Source organism: Megalobrama amblycephala, linkage group LG12, assembly GCF_018812025.1.
Source record: "Megalobrama amblycephala isolate DHTTF-2021 linkage group LG12, ASM1881202v1, whole genome shotgun sequence".
NCBI lineage: Eukaryota > Metazoa > Chordata > Actinopteri > Cypriniformes > Xenocyprididae > Megalobrama > Megalobrama amblycephala.
Window position 1 is genome coordinate 14,783,654 of NC_063055.1, and position 18,350 is coordinate 14,802,003.

General features: G+C 37.6%; 2 protein-coding genes across 2 annotated transcripts in view; both read right to left on the reverse strand.

The window, feature by feature from the left end:
- Positions 1-8,611: 8,611 nt before the first annotated feature.
- LOC125279574 (ligand-dependent nuclear receptor-interacting factor 1-like) lies at positions 8,612-14,163 on the reverse strand. Its single transcript, XM_048209421.1, is given in 5 exon segments — positions 8,612-9,956; positions 10,869-11,099; positions 11,200-11,705; positions 11,708-12,828; positions 13,971-14,163. Coding segments are annotated over 5 exon segments (2,832 nt in total). The 5' UTR covers positions 13,979-14,163; the 3' UTR covers positions 8,612-8,990.
- Positions 14,164-15,061: 898 nt separating this feature from the next.
- Positions 15,062-18,350, reverse strand: part of LOC125280118 (DNA-(apurinic or apyrimidinic site) endonuclease 2-like) — a 35,328-nt gene continuing 32,039 nt past the window's right edge. Inside the window, exons 3-4 of the mRNA XM_048210439.1 lie at positions 18,083-18,204; positions 15,062-16,271 (exon numbers count right to left, since the gene is read on the reverse strand). Of these exons, the coding sequence (XP_048066396.1) occupies positions 15,183-16,271; positions 18,083-18,204 (1,211 nt within the window). The 3' untranslated portion in view covers positions 15,062-15,182. The remainder of the gene's footprint in view (positions 16,272-18,082; positions 18,205-18,350) is intronic.

An 18,350-nucleotide genomic window follows, 5' to 3' on the forward strand; every position in this document is an offset into this window, starting at 1 on the left:
ACTATAATAAGCAGTAAATTAAGAGTTTATTGAGGGAAAAGTCATAGTTAATCATTTATATATGTGTTCCCTATACTGAAGTGTTACCAAAATAATGTAATGTAATGTTAACCCATAAAGCTAATTAGTTTTTTAAGTTTGATAATTAATCTGCTGTGTCATGTTTATGACAGATTATGATGTTTTGCTAATGTCACGTTGTCATGACAAAGACACTGACAGGTTATGATGTGTTGGTTTATGTCAAGTTGTCGTAACAAAGACATCTCAAACAATGTCATCTTTGCATTAAAAATGACATAATTGAGCGAATTACATTTAATGACAGTTGTCATAAACATAAAACCTCCTTCATATTCATGACACGTGTCATGTCAAGATTATGAAGGTGTCATGTCAGTCTTATGCACACCCCTTCAAGTAAAGTGTTACCTAAAATTCTTTGAAGTTCAAGTATTAGCATTATGAACACTGAATTAATACGAAATTGGGAATTTTGGAAAATAAATAGACCTATATAACAGAATATAACAGCTTGATAGTAAACTGTTTTTGCAGTATTGTCTTATTGACTACGTAGTTTTTGTTTACGTAGTCAGTATTGACTACGTAAACAAAAAAACAAAACAAAAACACACACACACACAAAAAAACACAGCCACTGTGTCCAGAAGTGGGAATTATGGGATAACAGACACAATGCATCATGTTCTGTATGATCATTATGTTAAGCGTGATCCAGGGGATTAAAACGTACAATATATATTTCAGACCTAGTGGAGTAATTTAATATTATTACTATTACTCCACTAGGTCTGAAAAATATATTTGTAAGTTTTAATTTTTGTCAGAAGCACAATAGAACAGTTTTTTAAATTAAGTCACCAGTAAATTGGCTCCCACAGTAAATGTTGTATTGTCTTATATATGTTTTATTTTACCAGTTGTGGAACCATTCAACCATCTGAGGTAACAGTTAGCCTACTTTATTGAGTATTTCCATTTTATGCTACTTTACAAATTTATTAGTAGTAAATTAATAATTAATAAATTTAAGATCCTCATGTTTACAGCGAACAAATTTCAGACCTAGTGGAGTAAGAGTAATAATATAGTATCTAGGTCTGAATTGGAATAGGCTATATTGTATCTTTTAATGGATCACGCTACAAACATAATGATCTTATAATGATGCATTGCTGTGTCTATCACATAATTCCCACTTTTGGACACTTTTGCTTCAACAGATATTAGACAACACTGCAAAATAAAGCTGTTATATTCATATATTTATTGTCCAACATTCTGTAAGAAAAAATGACGAGGACGTTGAAGATCTCTATGAAGAAGTTTATTGCAGCGTAGCAGTGACAAAGTACACGTAGCACCTTGGGTTCATCGGAGTCGGAATGAACCCAGAACATCCAAATCTCAAACCTTTTATCCTGTTACAGTTTACCACTCTTCATGTAAATGTAGTTTCTCATGTTTTACCAGCTGTGGTCTGTATGTTAAAGTTGTGACACCTCATTGTCTGAGATGGTTCTCTGTGTCCCACACCCATTCCCATTCTACAATTGATTACCATTTGCTCAGGATTTGATCAACCAAATGGTACATAAACAATATACCAGTTGACTTTCTTCTTCTCTATGATAATTAAGCCATTTTGGGGATAAGCTCATTCTAAAATATACTTTGGAGTGGAATCTGGGTCGAGGCAGACTACAATTTCCTACAGTCCCCCCTTTGATGCTCTTGGCCCAAAAGAAGCATCACAACCACTCCATTTTCACAGATTACACCTCCCGTTCTCTATTGGGCAGGTGCCCAGTGGCGGTGAAGCCCTGCCTTAGGTTGTCGTCCGCTGGCCAAAAGAGAATCTTACCCGTCATTGGGTCATCACCTCATGCACACTGGTTACAGCTCCATCCAATTGGGCAGAATTATCAAAGAGACTTTATCTAAAATTTGGCAAAATTAAATACAAACATCTTGGGTTTGGGTGAGAAGACATTCAAGGACCATCACAGCAAGTGGGAGTGTCCTAAAGTTAGAGTTATTTGCAATTTGACATTTAAACATAATAACAAGGAAGATACATACACATACAGCTGTTTTAAAGGTTACATCCCAAATGAAACCAGAATAGGCAATAGCTAAGTCTCCAACATGCATTTGTTTTGCCAAAATCTTGTCTTTTTTTTTCTTTCTTCAAAACCTTGTTGGGCTTTCATAATCTTTCCTTTGCATCAGTAATAATAGCAAATTGTTTAGTTTTTATTAACTCTAATAAAAAATCAATAGACAATATAATGTGTGTATGTGTGTGTGTGCGCGCATGCTTTTTTCATTTTGTCCTGTGTATTGTGCCCATTTTCTCAGTGTGGACATCCTTTATCCATATGTGTGCGTTCAGCATTCAATAATACATTTTCTGCATCCAAGTATGCATATATTTGTTTCATTCTAGTGTCTTGTGCAGTGAGTCTGTCGTTGTGCATTTCTTGTGGGTATGTTCTTTTGCCCACTTGTTTTCCATCTAGGTGGAAGGACGTCTGTCTGTAGTCTCTGAAGCTGTTTGATCTTCTCTTGTTTCTCTTCTCATTGTCTGTTCTTTTCCACCTGGATCATAAGTCCGTCTAGAAGAAGCTGTCACTGTTGTTGTTCGAATCTGTGTCACTCCATCAGTTCCATTCATCCCATGGTGGTTCTCAGGGTTTCTAGAACTTTTAGGCCTGGGGTTCTGGATCTTGCAGGTCTGGAAATCTCTGGGTTTCTGGATCATGGATCACTGTTCTTTTTCTTGAGAATGGCCCATGGCTCCACTGGTTCAACTGGCCTTCTCGTTCCTCAAACGACCAGATCATCTTTCTCCAGGAAGTTACCCATTCCAGACAAACATCTCAATGCATATATCTGTAACAAGAATCAAAATGAAGAGGTTGCCCCCCCTTTCCCCCACAAGAATCTTTTCACATTCAAAAAAAAGTTTTCTTGAGAAAATCCCCTGTATCCACTGGTTCCACTGGCCTTCTCGTCCTTCAACTGACCAGATCATCTTTCTCCAGGAGTTTACACATTTCAGACAAACTTCTCAATGCTTATATCTGAAACAATAAAAGAAAAGGTTGCCCCCCTTTCTCCCACAAGAATCTTTTCACATTTACACAGACATTTCATCTCAAAACATCACTAATGTCTTAAATTAATTTTAAAATGAATGCCATTTAAAACATTTCTTATAAATTATAAAGAATCACCCCCCTTTTGATAGTAAACATTCTTTTGAAAATGTGCTACTATCATAAAACAATTCTAATTAACATCATCATCTGCTTGTGACTGAGTTACAGTCATGTGGTTCATGCAGTGATGTGTCTGGCAAAGTGTGATTGTCTTCTTCTTTATTTCCTTTCAACAGTGCCAACTGGGTTTCTAAATTGCCTATTTGCTTAAGCAAATCGTGATAGCCCACCTTTCTTTTATGTGAAAAGTGACACTCTCTTGCCTTGTGTCCTGTCTTTTCACATGCAAAACAAACAACTTCCTGATCGTTCCTTCTTTTCTGCAAACAGTGCCTTGCAATGTGACCATCCCTTCCACATGCATGACAGACAAAGCTTTGAAGAGATCTCTCATTGTCTTGACAATGTCTAGCGATGTGACCAGCTTTTCCACATGCATAACAAACAACCTCCTGATCTTCCCTCCTTTTCTCCAAACAATGCCTTGCAATGTGACCATGCTTTCCACATGCATGACAGACAAAGCTTTGATGAGGTCTCTCATTGTCTTGACAATGTCTAGCAATGTGACCAGCTTTTCCACATGCATAGCAAAGAATAACACTTTCTGAATTTACTCTCCTTGTTCTATGATGGAAATCATCAGAAAATCTAGAACATTCTCTTCTGCCAAAGGCAGCAACTGGATGTCTAGATTTGGCATCTTTCATTTGATTATTTGCATTCGCATTATTGTTGTAAAACTGTGTCATTTTAGCAATAATGTCATTATACTCAGAGAATGGTGTCACAAACATTGACACAGCAGAACGAGTGAGTGGGTCACATTTGTTAATCAAGGCAGACTTGAAACTGACATCATTCTTAGTGATATCAGAATTGCCACTGAAAGTTTTAAACACCTCCAATAATCGTTCTGAAAACGCTGCTGGGTGCTCTCCTTTCCTCATGTGCATCTCAGATATTTTATCCCAATTAACTGACAACACACCTAAAACTTCAAATAGTGCCTGTTTCCTCTCTGACTTATTTGCAGTTCTGTCCTTTACTTTCTGAGTTAAGGCTCCAGACAAAGTGTCAGGCAAGCACATTCTTAACAAAACACATGCATCACTGTCTGTAAATTGGTAAATCTCTGCATATTCCTACAAGTTTTTCAGAAAATCTAATGGATCTTGTTTAGCAGGATCAAATTTCCCAACATTCTTGATCACAGTTTCTAGTTCAGTTGGATTAAATCCTCTGACCATCGTAGTGGTCATTTGCTCTTCCCTTCCTTCAATAGCACGCACAGTTGTCTTGACTACTGAATGACCGAAAATCTCTTTCCCAACCCTCAGAGCTATGTCCCTGCAAACCTGGCATTTCTGGAACTGGGTTACACAACGTGACACCTAACAATGTCTTACTGGTGTTTTTGTCAGTTATGCCATTCTTGATCATAAACTCACAAGCTGTCTTCGTTTCCTCCAAATTGCTGGCCAATTTTTCCACAGATGATTTAAGTATGTCATTGTTAGTTTTAAGAAATGCAATCTCATTCTGCATTCTGATCTTTTCTTCTTTCCATATCATTTCACTAGCTAGGTAATTTTTTGTAGAAATTACCCCAACAGCGAGTCGTTCATTTTTCAGCTTTTTTCAGCAACTTTCTTCCTAGTTACTTTGTATGAAGCAAAAACTGCTTGAAGTGCATTAGCAATTTTTCCTTCTTTGTTCTTAGGCATTTTGGGGGAATTTTTGAATTGACCCATTGCCCAATTGTATGGATCATCTGCTTTCTCTATCCCGTCAAACATTCCAGGTGAACCGTGCTTAGCTATGTATTTAATGATAATTTCTTCCATTTTCAAAACCTTATTGAACTGTGATAATTCAACAACTATTCACAATGTCTTGTTTCTTTGGGTTATTGTTTTAAATTTCACAGAATCACTGTGCATCAGACTCCCTGCACTGCACTTCAGTTATTCTTTCAAATAACTGTTAGAAATAATTCTGTGACCACACTGCATTGGGTCAATTCAGTTACTTTAGAATCTTAACAGAATTATAACAACTCTACACTCAGTTTCAGTTACGTTAGAAACTTACCACTTTGTTTCAACTACTTTAGAAACAACAATTCTAATACAACTCTGCCACCACACTGCGTTGGGTTGATTCAATTACTTTAGAATCTTAGCTGAATTATAAGAGACCAACACCAAGTTTCACTTACTTTAGAAACTTTAAACTTAAGCACTTTGTTTCAGTTACTTTAGAAACAACAATTCCAATACAACTCTACCAACACACTGCATTGGGCTGATTCAGTTCCGTTAGAATCTTAAACAAAATTGTACAGAATAGGCTTAAGAACTCCTCCTGCTAATACTGAATAAACAATTCTCTTCTGTCCTTAAAATTTCCTTTCTAGATTTTGTAAACGAGGGGGTTCCCTGACAAAAAACAGCATAAAAGAAAGAAAACAGCTTTTTCTTACCTTTCCCACTTTATTTGAAATCCCTCGCTGGGTGGCTCGCCAATGTAAGAAAAAATGATGAGGACGTTGAAGATCTCGATGAAGAAGTTTATTGCAGCATAGCAGTGACAAAGTACATGTAGCACCAGTCGGAATGAACCCATGCAGAACATCCAAATCTCAAACCTTTTATCCTGTTAAGCTCATTCTAAAATATACCTTGGAGTGGAATCTGGGTCGAGGCAGACTACAATTTCCTACAATTCCCAATTTTTCTGATGCATGTCCTTAATTTAATTTCATATGTTGTATTAATTCTATAATTAATTAATTAATTCTATACGTAATTAATGCTAATACTTGAACTTCAAAGAATTTTAACCCAAACTGACTGGGTTTTTAGAGAGCAAAGGTTTTGTGAAAAAAGTTTACAATGTGATGTTGGTTCAACATCATGCTTGCACTCTCAGAAAAAAATGGAAATAAAAGAAGAAAATAAATCTCTCAAGGTCTCAGCAGAAGTTATTTTTGAGAATTAACAGAGGTTCAGATGTTGATGTTTTATTGAAAATGTTAGGTCACCATTTTGGTGGTCAGTGTTTCCTTTAGTTGGGCAGTTTGACTCTTGGCTTATTGTGTGAGTTTGTGGTCTTTGTAACAGTGTTTAGCAAAACATATAATGTATTGCAAAGAAAACCGGAAACAAAATGATTAATTGATGTAGTTTTCAGCCTCATTAGGAGTAGTTTTCTAATCTTTCTCCTGACAGAAAGTTATTTGTTATTAAATTTTTATATTCACCAATCATACTTTATTGCCACAGATCATATTCTGACTGATCACATGCTGATTCTTGATATCTGTGTGTCTAAAGTTTTTTTTTTTTTTTTCTCTCTCTCTATAATGTGCTTAAAAAACATTCAGAATATGATATAATATAATATTTGTACACCAAGGAAATCAAAATTTGGGGGGGAAGACCCACCCACATTTTTTTTTTTTTTTTTTTGCTTCGACGCCCATAATTTATTAGTTTTTGATAGAAACGTAGAAGAAGACAGCTGCTGTCTTATACGCGCTGCTCTTTTATGCACTGCAGGCTATGCTCTTTGTTACTTAATTATGTTGTGGATCGTGTGTAGGCTAATTTTATTGTCGCACTTAAAAAGTTTCAGATTGATCCTCGTTTTTATTTATTTTATCTATTTCGGAGCTTATTCTCTTTAATGTTGTGGATCGTTTGTAACTTCATTGCAATTTAATTCAATGTACTGTCGTTCTAATTTCCATAACCGTTGTGTTATGATGATGATAATGCTAGCTCCACGGTCATTTAATAGGCCTAGCCTATTGCTGCAATGTTTCTTTTACGCGGCTGAAAATAACCGTACTTTCTGTTACTGAGCCTGTGTCTGTCACTCGTCCTCTTAAAAGTGGAAGCTTGTGCGTAGCGTTGTTGCATTATATTGAAACTTTGTTGATGTTGTTATTGTCATGCGTGTTCCTGTTATTTGCGCATGATTAAACATGAGTCTTTATATGGCGATAAAACAAAGCTTTGTAGCGTTTTTTTTTTTTTTTTTGAAGTGGGGTTTGGGGGTGCGCCGGAAAAAAAGTTTGGGAACCGCTGCTGTAAACGAACATCTGACACCGCCCACACTGCTGAGATCGACGTTTAGATGAATATGTAAATATGTACCGTGCACTTTCTTCTCAGTAACAAAATAAACACAACAAAAATGAAAAAAAAATAGCAAGCATTTAATATATAAAGCATAAGAAAAGCGTCTGATCATAACAGCATGGGAATGTTAGCACGAGCTTTGCAAAGTAGCACTTCAGTCACGTCACGTCTTCATATAGCACTTTATTCAATAGATTGCTTAAAATCAAGCAGCTTTAGCCTACAGTATCAAACATGAAAAACAGTGTTACTGCCTCATTTTTTTTTTTTACAAGCACAACTTCATTTTATACTATAAAGTGGCTATCCAGCGTGTTCATGTATTCACCCGGGGAGATGTTACCTCGACGAATTCAAATACACGAAATGAATCAGAGACGCGCCCATGCGAGTGAAAGCGGCGCCTCAGCGCACACCTCCTGTTACGTTATCGTCATTGACCAATGGTAGTACGGTGTTTTGCAGCTAGAACGTACTTTTTCTGAAAGTTCGCTTTGGCAAGCCGTTTCGAACTTCCAAAAAGAACACAAAACGAACTTCGTTTTGGCCTGATTTTGTTCGTAATGACGTCACATCAGTTCGTTCTTCGATTTGGTTTGAAGTATACCGGAGCCTTAACAATGTAGCATAAATAGTGGCAAGGTAATACAGTAACATTTGTCATAGTCATGCAATGTTGTGCCCATAACAATGTTTGGACCAATGTTTGCAGTGTCCTAATCAGAGCTAAAAAGTAAAAAGTTCAGTAATTCAGCTCTCTGGTCTTCATCTTTAAATCATTTGCTCTATTATGAGTTTGATAACACTTTCTAACATGTTGCCATTGCAAACAATCTAGCACATGCAACACAGAGAATGTAATATAACACCACAAATGTTTCTGAATGAAATTTTTTCTTTTATGTAAAGACTTTTAATTATCATTGTCTGAAGCAAAAGGGAGAAAGTATTAAATTGTATATTATACCAAGAGAACTTGGCTAAATAAAGATGCTGCAAAAAGCATTAAATAAATTGAAGCTTAGCAGTAAGGTAATAAGATTTCAGCAAAGCATAGAATGTGTCCCGATGAAATAATCAGAATAAATCTAAACACACTAGTACTGCAATTGTTATATAATTAAGTTATGTACTGGGTTAGTAAGCAGCTGCAGTTCTTTAGCAAAAAAAAATTCAAAGAAAAAAAAAAAATCACTTTTTAATGTCATGTTTCACTTTTTCATCTACCCAACAAAGGGTTCTCCAAAAGTTTATTTTATTTATTGAATTGCTTTTTTAGTTAAAACTACATTAATTGAACAACAGGAAAACAAGTATTAATGAAGGCACATAAATCATACAAAGATGTCAAAAAAGGTGATGGCATATAAAGTTGCTTAAATGTATTACAAACAACTATAAATAAGACGAACACACAACACAAAATGCTTAGATACTCAAAGATTGAATTAAACGACTGGAAACTGAGATCCAGTGAACACGTTAAAAAAGGGGAAAAACTTAGTTAAGATGCTGTACATTTTTTCTTGAACACTTAATGCTGGTATTCAGTTTCTCATGCAGTGTACAGTCTTTTAAACTCAAACAGACATGACTAAACATTCATGCTCTGTTGCATCCGCTCCAGCGCAGCCTCCTTCTCCTTCAGCAGATCCTTCAAACGTTTGATCCTCTCCTGCCGCTTTATCTCCTCAGCATCCAGCGCTTCCAACGAGTAGAGCACTTGGGTTGGAAAGTTGTCTATTTTGGGACCTGGGTGTTTGTTAGAGAATGGCATGATGGGGCTGTCTGATGCTGTCTGCACCTGGCTGCTGTCTTGCTGGGATGTTTCAGCATTTGTGCGGCTGCCCGACGTGTTACCGCATTTTATTCCCCTTGAGGACAGTGTAATGTGGTTGTTGCAGTCCTGTAAACTGGATGAAGAGAAAGCACTAAATGAACTATGAAGTGAGGAGATGTTGTGTGATGATTCACTAGTAGAGCTTTCAAACGGAGCGTTGTCTTTACGTGGACTTCTTGATAACGGTTTCTTCGTTGCTTTCTGAACAGGATCTTTTGGTTGACTTCTCTCCACTGGGGTTTTATTTAAGCAGCTTCTTTTTGTCCCTTTGTGTGATTCAGCAACAGTACATGGATTCGGTTTCTCCTGTGGATGGAGTGACGAAGTGGATTCTGCAACCCCTAAGACCGTCCCACAGGGACAGGCCGTACACACCTTAACTCTTTTAGAGCGTGGTGGCATCTTCCTTGCAGAGAAAGGTAAGAAGGGATGACTAGCAGTCTGTGTTGTGTTTTGCGCAGGTGAGGGAGTACCAGTAGAATCTGCTGGCATTTCAGACTGCATATGAACCTTATTGACTGTAGATTCTGTTGGTGAATAAACCTCTTTTTGACAAGTCTGTGAGACCAAACTGTTTTCCATGGGAACTACTGAGCATTTAGAAACAGGTGAAATGTTATATGTGGTGCTTAGTGAGGGAATATCTTGACTCTCATCCTGCTCCTCCTTTTTTCTTTTGACCTTCAGACCTTCATCCTCCTCTACTTTTGTGTAGGGAACCTATAAACACAGCAATTGAACAAAGACACATTAAACTAATCAGTGCGATTACTCCCACAGTCCTCTCTCCTCCAAAACGTGTTTTCAGTCAGGAAAGTTACTTTTTTCCACAAGGAAAAACTGGAGAAAGACAGAAACATGTAAGAGCTGGGCATAAAATGAATTAAAAAAATAAAACACTAAAAGTAAATTTGTCCTTAAACAGCATATTGCAAGTTAACTGCAGGTTAATTTTTTTTCCGAGATGAGTATATAACCTTGTATGAAAATACCATATGAAAAGGTACTGCAGGATTTAAAAATGTTTTGCAGGACATGAGGGCACAAATTTAGTAGATAAAGTGACCGTTTCTTTAAAACCTGCTTTTTTTTTCCAACGTCGCATCATTTTACACCACGAAAGGGGCAGAGTAAGTTGGTATTCAGGAGCGGTCTGGAGTCAGTGTCTTTTAGGTAGTTTTTGTATTTCAATTTATCATCGTCATGATAAATTATTGTGTTTGTGGAGGTTGAATGAACTTCAGGACATTGAGTCCACACGTTTACCAACAAGAAAATGTATCTGGGTGCGTTTTGTGCAGGTGAAGAGAAGGGACTTAGAGCTAATGCAAAATGAGCATTTGTGGTTAAAAAGTATATATTTTTATTTTATTTTTTTAAGAAAATGAATGATTGTTTTGCTTGACAAAACCCTTATTCCTCGTCTGGTATCGTGTAGAGCCCTTTGAAGCTGGACTGAAACTGAAATTTGGAACTTCAACCTGTTGGTAGACATTGAAGTCCACTATATGGAGAAAAATCCTGGAATGTTTACCTCAAAAACCATAATTTCTTTTCGACTGAAGAAAGAAAGACATGAACATCTTGGATGGAAATATGAATTCTGAAGTAATCCTTTAATATGCAACTCACCTGCATCATCAGCTGTATTTTTGACTGCAGCTTTGAATCCTGGATAACTTTACGAAGGCCATCTAACGTGCGTTTGTTTATGATAAGTCTCTCTGTTTGTTGATCTGGCTTCACAGCCGGCTTTGTTCTTTGCAAGCAAATCTGTACGTCAGAGGTGATGCCGAATTCTTTTCTCAGCTGACAGTCACTCTTGGGTTGACAACTCGGATCAGAGGCTGGATTTCCAATGACCTGAGACAGAAGAGAGATGAACAGATTAAATACATGTCAGGCTTTTGAAAGATATTACATTACTATTTTACAAAACTGGTATATAAACATGGTATATTACCTTTTCAGTATTATCAGTTGTGTGAATACAGACATTTTGGGGCTGTTCCAACACGTTGACTGTTTCAGCGACAACTATTTCAGCTTGACATCTTGTCTCTGTTGGACTGTCCAAGTCTTTATCTGCCTCCATATTCATATTTTCGAAAACACAACTCAAATTTTTCTTGACCTGCTCATCCACATTCATTTTGTCATCACCCAATTTGGCTGAACGATTATCCCAAATGCTATCTTGTGCCGTTTTTTTCCGTTCATTCAGACAGACAGATTTTGTGTTGATCTCTCTGTGTTGAACGTCTTCATATTTGTTCTGAGAGGCAGATTTTGCCACTTTTTCACCTGACTTTGGTGGAATATATGACACAAATATTACATTAGAGTCTTCATCGCTCTCATCCACCTCTGTTTGACTCGGTGTGGGCAAATTACCCGGGGCGCCTCCCAGGCACGTGGACGTCTCCTCATCGTCATCACAGAGATCAATGATTTCACTTACTTTTTTGGGGGTTCTCGCTTAGAAGAGTTTGACCCTAGAACAGAGCTGGCAGGGAGGGCAGGAGAAGTGCTGACTAACATCTTTTTTCCACCTTCGCTGATCATCACATCCTTGGCGATCTCTGAATTTTTCTTGGCCACAAAATAGACTTTCCCGTTGCACATGACCAATGCGTTGTCCTTTCCCGGGGTGATCTTTTCTTGGCTGGTCTGAGGTGGTGTAACTTTACTTGCCATGATTTCGTTTACCTTACCAACCGAGTTGACATGCTTGACCGCATTTAAGCTATCAGAGCTGACATTCGGTGTCGACAATGGTACAAGGCAAGGAGCGGTTGCGCCTGTTCCCTCCTGGACAACCCATTTAATGGGAGTGTTCACTTCTTCATTAGTTTTAGGAACACAAACAGGTGTTTGCAAGTTTGCAGGAGGATTTTGAGACAGGGTCTTCTGTATTTGACTTGGCTTTGTAAGCAAAACCATTTGCTGGTCAGAAGTTAGCTTCACAGAGTTCACAGGGGACACAAGCACAACAGTTGGTGGACCCTTCCCAAGGTTAGGGGTGTTATTCACAGAGTTCATTATCCGGCATTTTATGGACTGCGGGAGCGCAGTTGCCGGCAGAGTCCTAACTTTTGCATTCGGTGGGATCTGCAGGAAATGACCGTTTGGGAGAGCAGGTGACTTTACGGTAACAGGCAATGTTTGAACAGCCATCATGCCCTGTCCATTGGGTTGAGAAGGTAACTGGACTGTATAGTGGGAAACCGATTGTGGTGCAAGAGGAACGTGCACTTGCTTTGGATTGTGAATGGTGAAGTTATTATTTCCACTTGGTTGAGGTTTGATGGCGTTAGATAAAGTTCTGAACTCTGGCAGGGTTTTTAGGACGACCCGTCCATCTGCTATGGGCTGAAGGGAGGGAAGTCGAGTCTGTGTTTGAGATGAAGAGGCAGCAGGTGTATGAACAGGTTTTGCAAAAGCTTTCAGTTGTAGATCCACATTGTCTCTTTCTGTATTAAATGGCGCCTGATAAAACTGTCCGTTCACTTTCTGGACAGGGATCAACTTCATGACGTTTTTCCCATCTGGTCCCACTGCAGGCATTGCTTGGTAGTAGACTCCAGTTCCACTAAAAGATGAAGATAAAAAAATAATTTAATTTCTGAGAGGAAGATTTTGCCACTTTTTCCCATGACTTTGGTGGAATATATGACACAAGCAGGCCTATTACATTAGAGTATTCATTGCTCTCATCCACCTCACAAATTACCCAGGGCGCCTCCCAGGCACGTGTACGTCTCCTCATCATCATCACAGAGATGTGATGTGATGAAATTAACTTTAATATTGTATGAACTATGAAAATACAATACAAATCAGAACTAGCCAGGACTGAATAATGAGATCAAACACTATTACTGTATATACACAAACAGCACTATCCAGTAAGGGGTCAATAAGATTATTTTTTTAAATAAATACATTTAGCACAGACACATTAAACTGTTCAAAAGTGACAGTAAATACATTTGAAAAGTTTGCCAGAAAAGTTTTCCATTACAAATAAGTATTTCATAAATGTTACATTTTTCATAATCAGCATATCAGAATGATTTCTGATGGATCATGCCATGGTGAAGACTGGAGAAATGCCTGTTGAAAATCAGCTTTGCCATCACAGGAATCAATTATATTTTAAAATATATAATAAAACTGTTATATTTATATTGTAATATTTCACAATATCACTGTTTCTACTCTGAAATAAATGCATGCTTCTTTCAAAAACATTTTTTTTTTTCTGACCCCAAACTTGTCAATGATAATATATGTTTATGGTTTACATTATTTAAAAACTGTTGTTTACCTGTAGCATTCTCTCATCAATATATTAATAAATGCATTCAGTAAAAACAAAAAAAGCAATAGTAAAACATGAAAAAATAAAGTAACGTTAACACAAAAGTACTTGCATTGTCAAGTAGTAACCAAGTGTACATTTTTAGACATTAAGCATCATCTGAATATTTATTGGGCAAACCTGTCAGCTGTAATCGGTCAGACCATTTAAAGGAATCTTTTTAAAAAAATAGCTCTCTAGTTTTTATTGATATGTGTTTTTAAAATCCGTTATAAAATTTTATCGTGTTTCCTGAGGTAAGATTCGCGCTCGCGACACCACCAAAACACTCGCCATTTTGGACGAGCTTGCAACTACCGACTAAGAACACACGGTTGTTAATGTATCGACGCAGAGCTCATAAAACTTACCCCTCCATCACGAGCACCTGTAGACATCACACTTCAAGAAATAACTGATGTCGATGTTTTCTTCCGCGTACCGTTAGATTTTATCCACAAACTTCAATAGCTCTCTTCACAGGATATGAAAAACTCAAACCGGAAATACGTTAATCAAAATAAAAGACATCTGACTGAAGCTTCTGAAATGGGAGAAGACAAAAATAACGAAGAAAAAAAAAAGCAAGACACAAGAAAAGAATGAAAATTAACCAAAGAACGAGCCAGAGCGAATGAATGAATAAATAAATGAACAATGAAAGAAAAAGAACAGGGAAAAAATGAATGAATGAACAAACAACTTAAGAAAAGCAACAGGAAAAAAGAAAAAAAAGAAATGAATGAAAAACGAGGGAAGGAAGCAAGGAAGGAAGGAAGGAAGGAAAGAAGAGCTAAAGAATGAGAAAGCAAATTGGTTAAAGAAAGGAAACGCAAAAGATAGATGCAAGATATTGTACAACATGGTGATCACATAAAAGGTTACATTTTAAATTGAAAGAGTTATTTCGTTTAAAATTTGTTTAAAATATTCTGTTTGGATTTGAATAGGCAAATTTTTAAGAGTTTATGACTGGATCATTATCGCAGTGATTATTTTGTTTCTAGCATCTTATATGTTTAGCAACAGTTCTTCTTCCCCTATTTGGAGTGTGTAGCTTTTCATTTCTTAAACAAACATGTAGGAACCATGATCATACTCCAGGATGAGGCTCAAATTGTGGAAAAAATGTTTGTGAGGGAACATGAAGAATCATTTTCTCACATGAATTGACACCTCTGAGTTCTGTCCTTAACCTCAAGTCTTTGGGATGTGCTGGAGGAGACTTTACAGAGTGCTCACCTCTTGCATTGCCAATACAAGATCTCTTGACTAAACACTGATGCACCTCTTGATGGAAATTTCCATCAAGACTCATTTTAAGTTCAGTATTTGGCAAAGGTCTGTTTAACTTTATATAACTCACAACTAAACTAAATTTCTTAATCAGATAGTGATAAAGAGAATACAGAACAATGGATTTCTGCAGTATCTGACAACACAATGACAGTAACACCCAAGCTGAAAAATAGCATTTATTTCTCTTTTGTTAGTTGAACAATAAAAATGTTATATATAAAACAAACAAACACATACAATCAAAACATGAAATACAGTATGGATAAAGATTCCTGGACTTAAATCTATTTTCCTTTTTCTACCCAGGCAAAAAAATTGCACCTGGCCTGAGGATTGGAGGCGTGGCCTTGAGGACGGGCACATACAAAAAACTGCCGGCCTAAATTAGGTCCTGCTTTTTTCACAGTCCGTAAAACACAGGGTTCGTTGTGTGATTTACAAAGTGGCGGCTGAGGAGGCCCACGCAAAACAGTTTTCCAAAAACCAGCGCATGGCCCTTTCTTACAGTCATTTGACTTATCTATGGATGTAGACTCTCCTTCCACTTCATCCTGATTTTCAATCTCCATTTCTGTCACCTTGGAGGAATTTGTCTCCATTTGCACATCGCTGGGGCAGCTACTAGTGTCGCTCTCACTACCCGGGCCATCCTGAGAGGATTCTTCCTGTTTCGGGCCCAGGTTCCCACTTGAAAGCATCAACGCTGTTTGTTTAGGCTTAAAGAAAGCTAAAAGACTTCCTTTAGCATTAATTTCAGTTTTGGTCTGCTTGCTTCTTTTGCCTTTGTGCGCATTTGTGTCTGCTTCTCTATCTGTAGGTCTCTTCTTTGCAACACTGTTCCCCTGTACTACAGGATTCAGGTTTTCCCGAATTTCCCCAACATCCTGTGATCCAGGTAGACTCTCTTCACAGCCTTTAGAAACACTAAGTTTCTCTGGAACTTTCACCAAGAAGCGTGAAAGTTTCTGTTGTCTGCCGGTGAACTCTGGCATGTGGCGTGTGCACAGGGGCGGGCACTTGGGACTAGACTGGAGGGTACAGCTGAGCTGCGCCCATACAGGACAATGATCTGATCCCTCCACCTCTGGCATAATGTCCACGCCAGTAAAGGCAGTCTCCACCAAAGGGCGGTCAGAGAAGATGTAGTCGATGCGTGTGCCGTAGTTGGTCTGCCTGGCACCCGTGAGCGTGGACCAGCATGTGAAGGCGTTGGAGCGCTTTGGGTGAAAATGGCGGAAGGAGTCAACAAACTTGCCACCAGAGGCAGATTTCTGGGAGGTGTCTGCAAGTTCATCTTCAGTATTTTCATTTTCTGCTGTATCGAACAGGAAATGATCCAGCCACTTCCTCCCAGGATTATCGTCAAAGTTGTCCTAAATAACAGAATAGTAAGAAGAGAAGGTCTGTGCTAGTTTGTAACATCTGTAATAAAACTATAACATATCTACTTCATGTAAAGACATTATCCTGCACCAATTCAACTTGTTTTTTCTAAATATTTGTGTTGAGCAGTGGACTTCCTGGTGAAAAACTACATTACCTATGATTCTGAAAAGAAATCTTCACCAATAAGAGAATTGTACACATGAATCACTGTGAATGACGTAGAGTCAGTTTCCCTATGCCTATGCACTATATATATATATATATATATATATATATAGTGGTGCAGGTATGACATCAGAACCCAGAAGTCTAATTCGCCGCTGGTTCCTTAGAGATTTTCCTATAAGATTTTGTACGTTTTTGTTTTTTTTTCCTCCAATTTAAGTGAGTAAAGTATAACTTAAAGGGTTAGTTCACCCAAAAATGAAAATTCTGTCATTTATTACTCACCCTCATGCCGTTCCACACCCGTAAAACCTTCGTTAATCTTCAGAACACAAATTAAGATATTTTAGTTGAAATCTGATAGCTCCGTGAGGCCTGCATAGGGAGCAATGACATTTCCTCTCTCTTTATATTAATATAAAGCGACAAGAATATTTTTGGTGCGCCAACAAAAAAAACAAAATAAAACAAAATCACTTATAAAGTGATGGCCGATTTCAAAACAATTCTTTAGGAAGCATCGGAGCATAATGAATCAGCGTGTCGAATCTGCTGTTCGGAGCACCAAAGTCACGTGATTTCAGCCGTTGGCAGTTTGACACGCGATCCGAATCATGATTCGACACACTGATTCATAATACTCCGATGCTTCCTGAAGCAGTGTTTTGAAATCGGCCATCACTAAATAAGTCGTTATTTTGTTTTTTTGGTGCACCAAAAATATTCTCGTCGCTTTATAATATTAATATTGAACCACTGTACTCACATGAACTGATTTAAATATGTTTTTAGTAGCTTTATGGATCTTGAGAGAGGAAATGTCATTGCTCCCTATGCAGGCCTCACGGAGCCATCGGATTTCAACTAAAATATCTTAATTTGTGTTCCGAACATTAACGAAGGTCTTACGGGTGTGGAACGGCATGAGGGTGAGTAATAAATGACAGAATTTTCATTTTTGGGTGAACTAACCCTTTAAGTGGTAAACATAACTTGACAATACTGTGACATTTTGTTCAATGCACACACACCACAAGCTGTCTTATCTAGTTACTAATTAAAAACGTACATTTTCAAAAATGAACTGCTTCAAAATTTCTGTTTACGCTATGGATGTATGTAATTAGAACAAAATAGCAGGGCCGTAACCACCATAGACATTGAGGGGGACAATTGGTAACCCACCCCCCAATATTTGAAATTCTTGCACTGATCTGCTGCACTTCATTACGCAGCACTCTGTATGTTAGGATGACAAAATGGTTTAAAAGTTACATTTTTAATGCAAATTAATGCAAATATTATTTGCAAATAGTTCCAAAATGATTATTTCCCAACTAGAAGTAGCTAGACCTAGAATTTCTGTTTCTCTATGCCTCATGAAGTAGTCTTCCACTTTCTGACATCATCCCTGCACCACTCTCTATATACAGAAAATTACTTCTAGAGCCAAGGCCACTGAAAAAGTAAGCAGGCACTGTTGCTCTTTATTAAACATCAACTATGACAGGCTGCAACTGTCACATCATACAGCATTTTTGCATTTATTGTGTGGAATTTTATTACTTGTGCCTGGTTAACTGGTGTTAACTGAAATCATGAAATCATGGAAAGGCATGGTTTAAGGACTTACCACATCATCTGGATCACAGTGGTCTATGGGTCTGTGAGAGGTGTTCACATCACCCAAAACGATCACATGACTGAAGAGAGACAGAGGGATGCATGCAAGGGATGCAAAAAGACATGTTAGATCTTAGAAGAATCTTGATAATAACAATTTGAGAAAGACGATCTATAAGAATTATAGAAACATAAAAAAAGAACTTGGTCTTTGTTACTTTTTGAACAATATATCGAGGATTAACATCCCACTGTGTGTGTGTGTGTGTGTGTGTGTG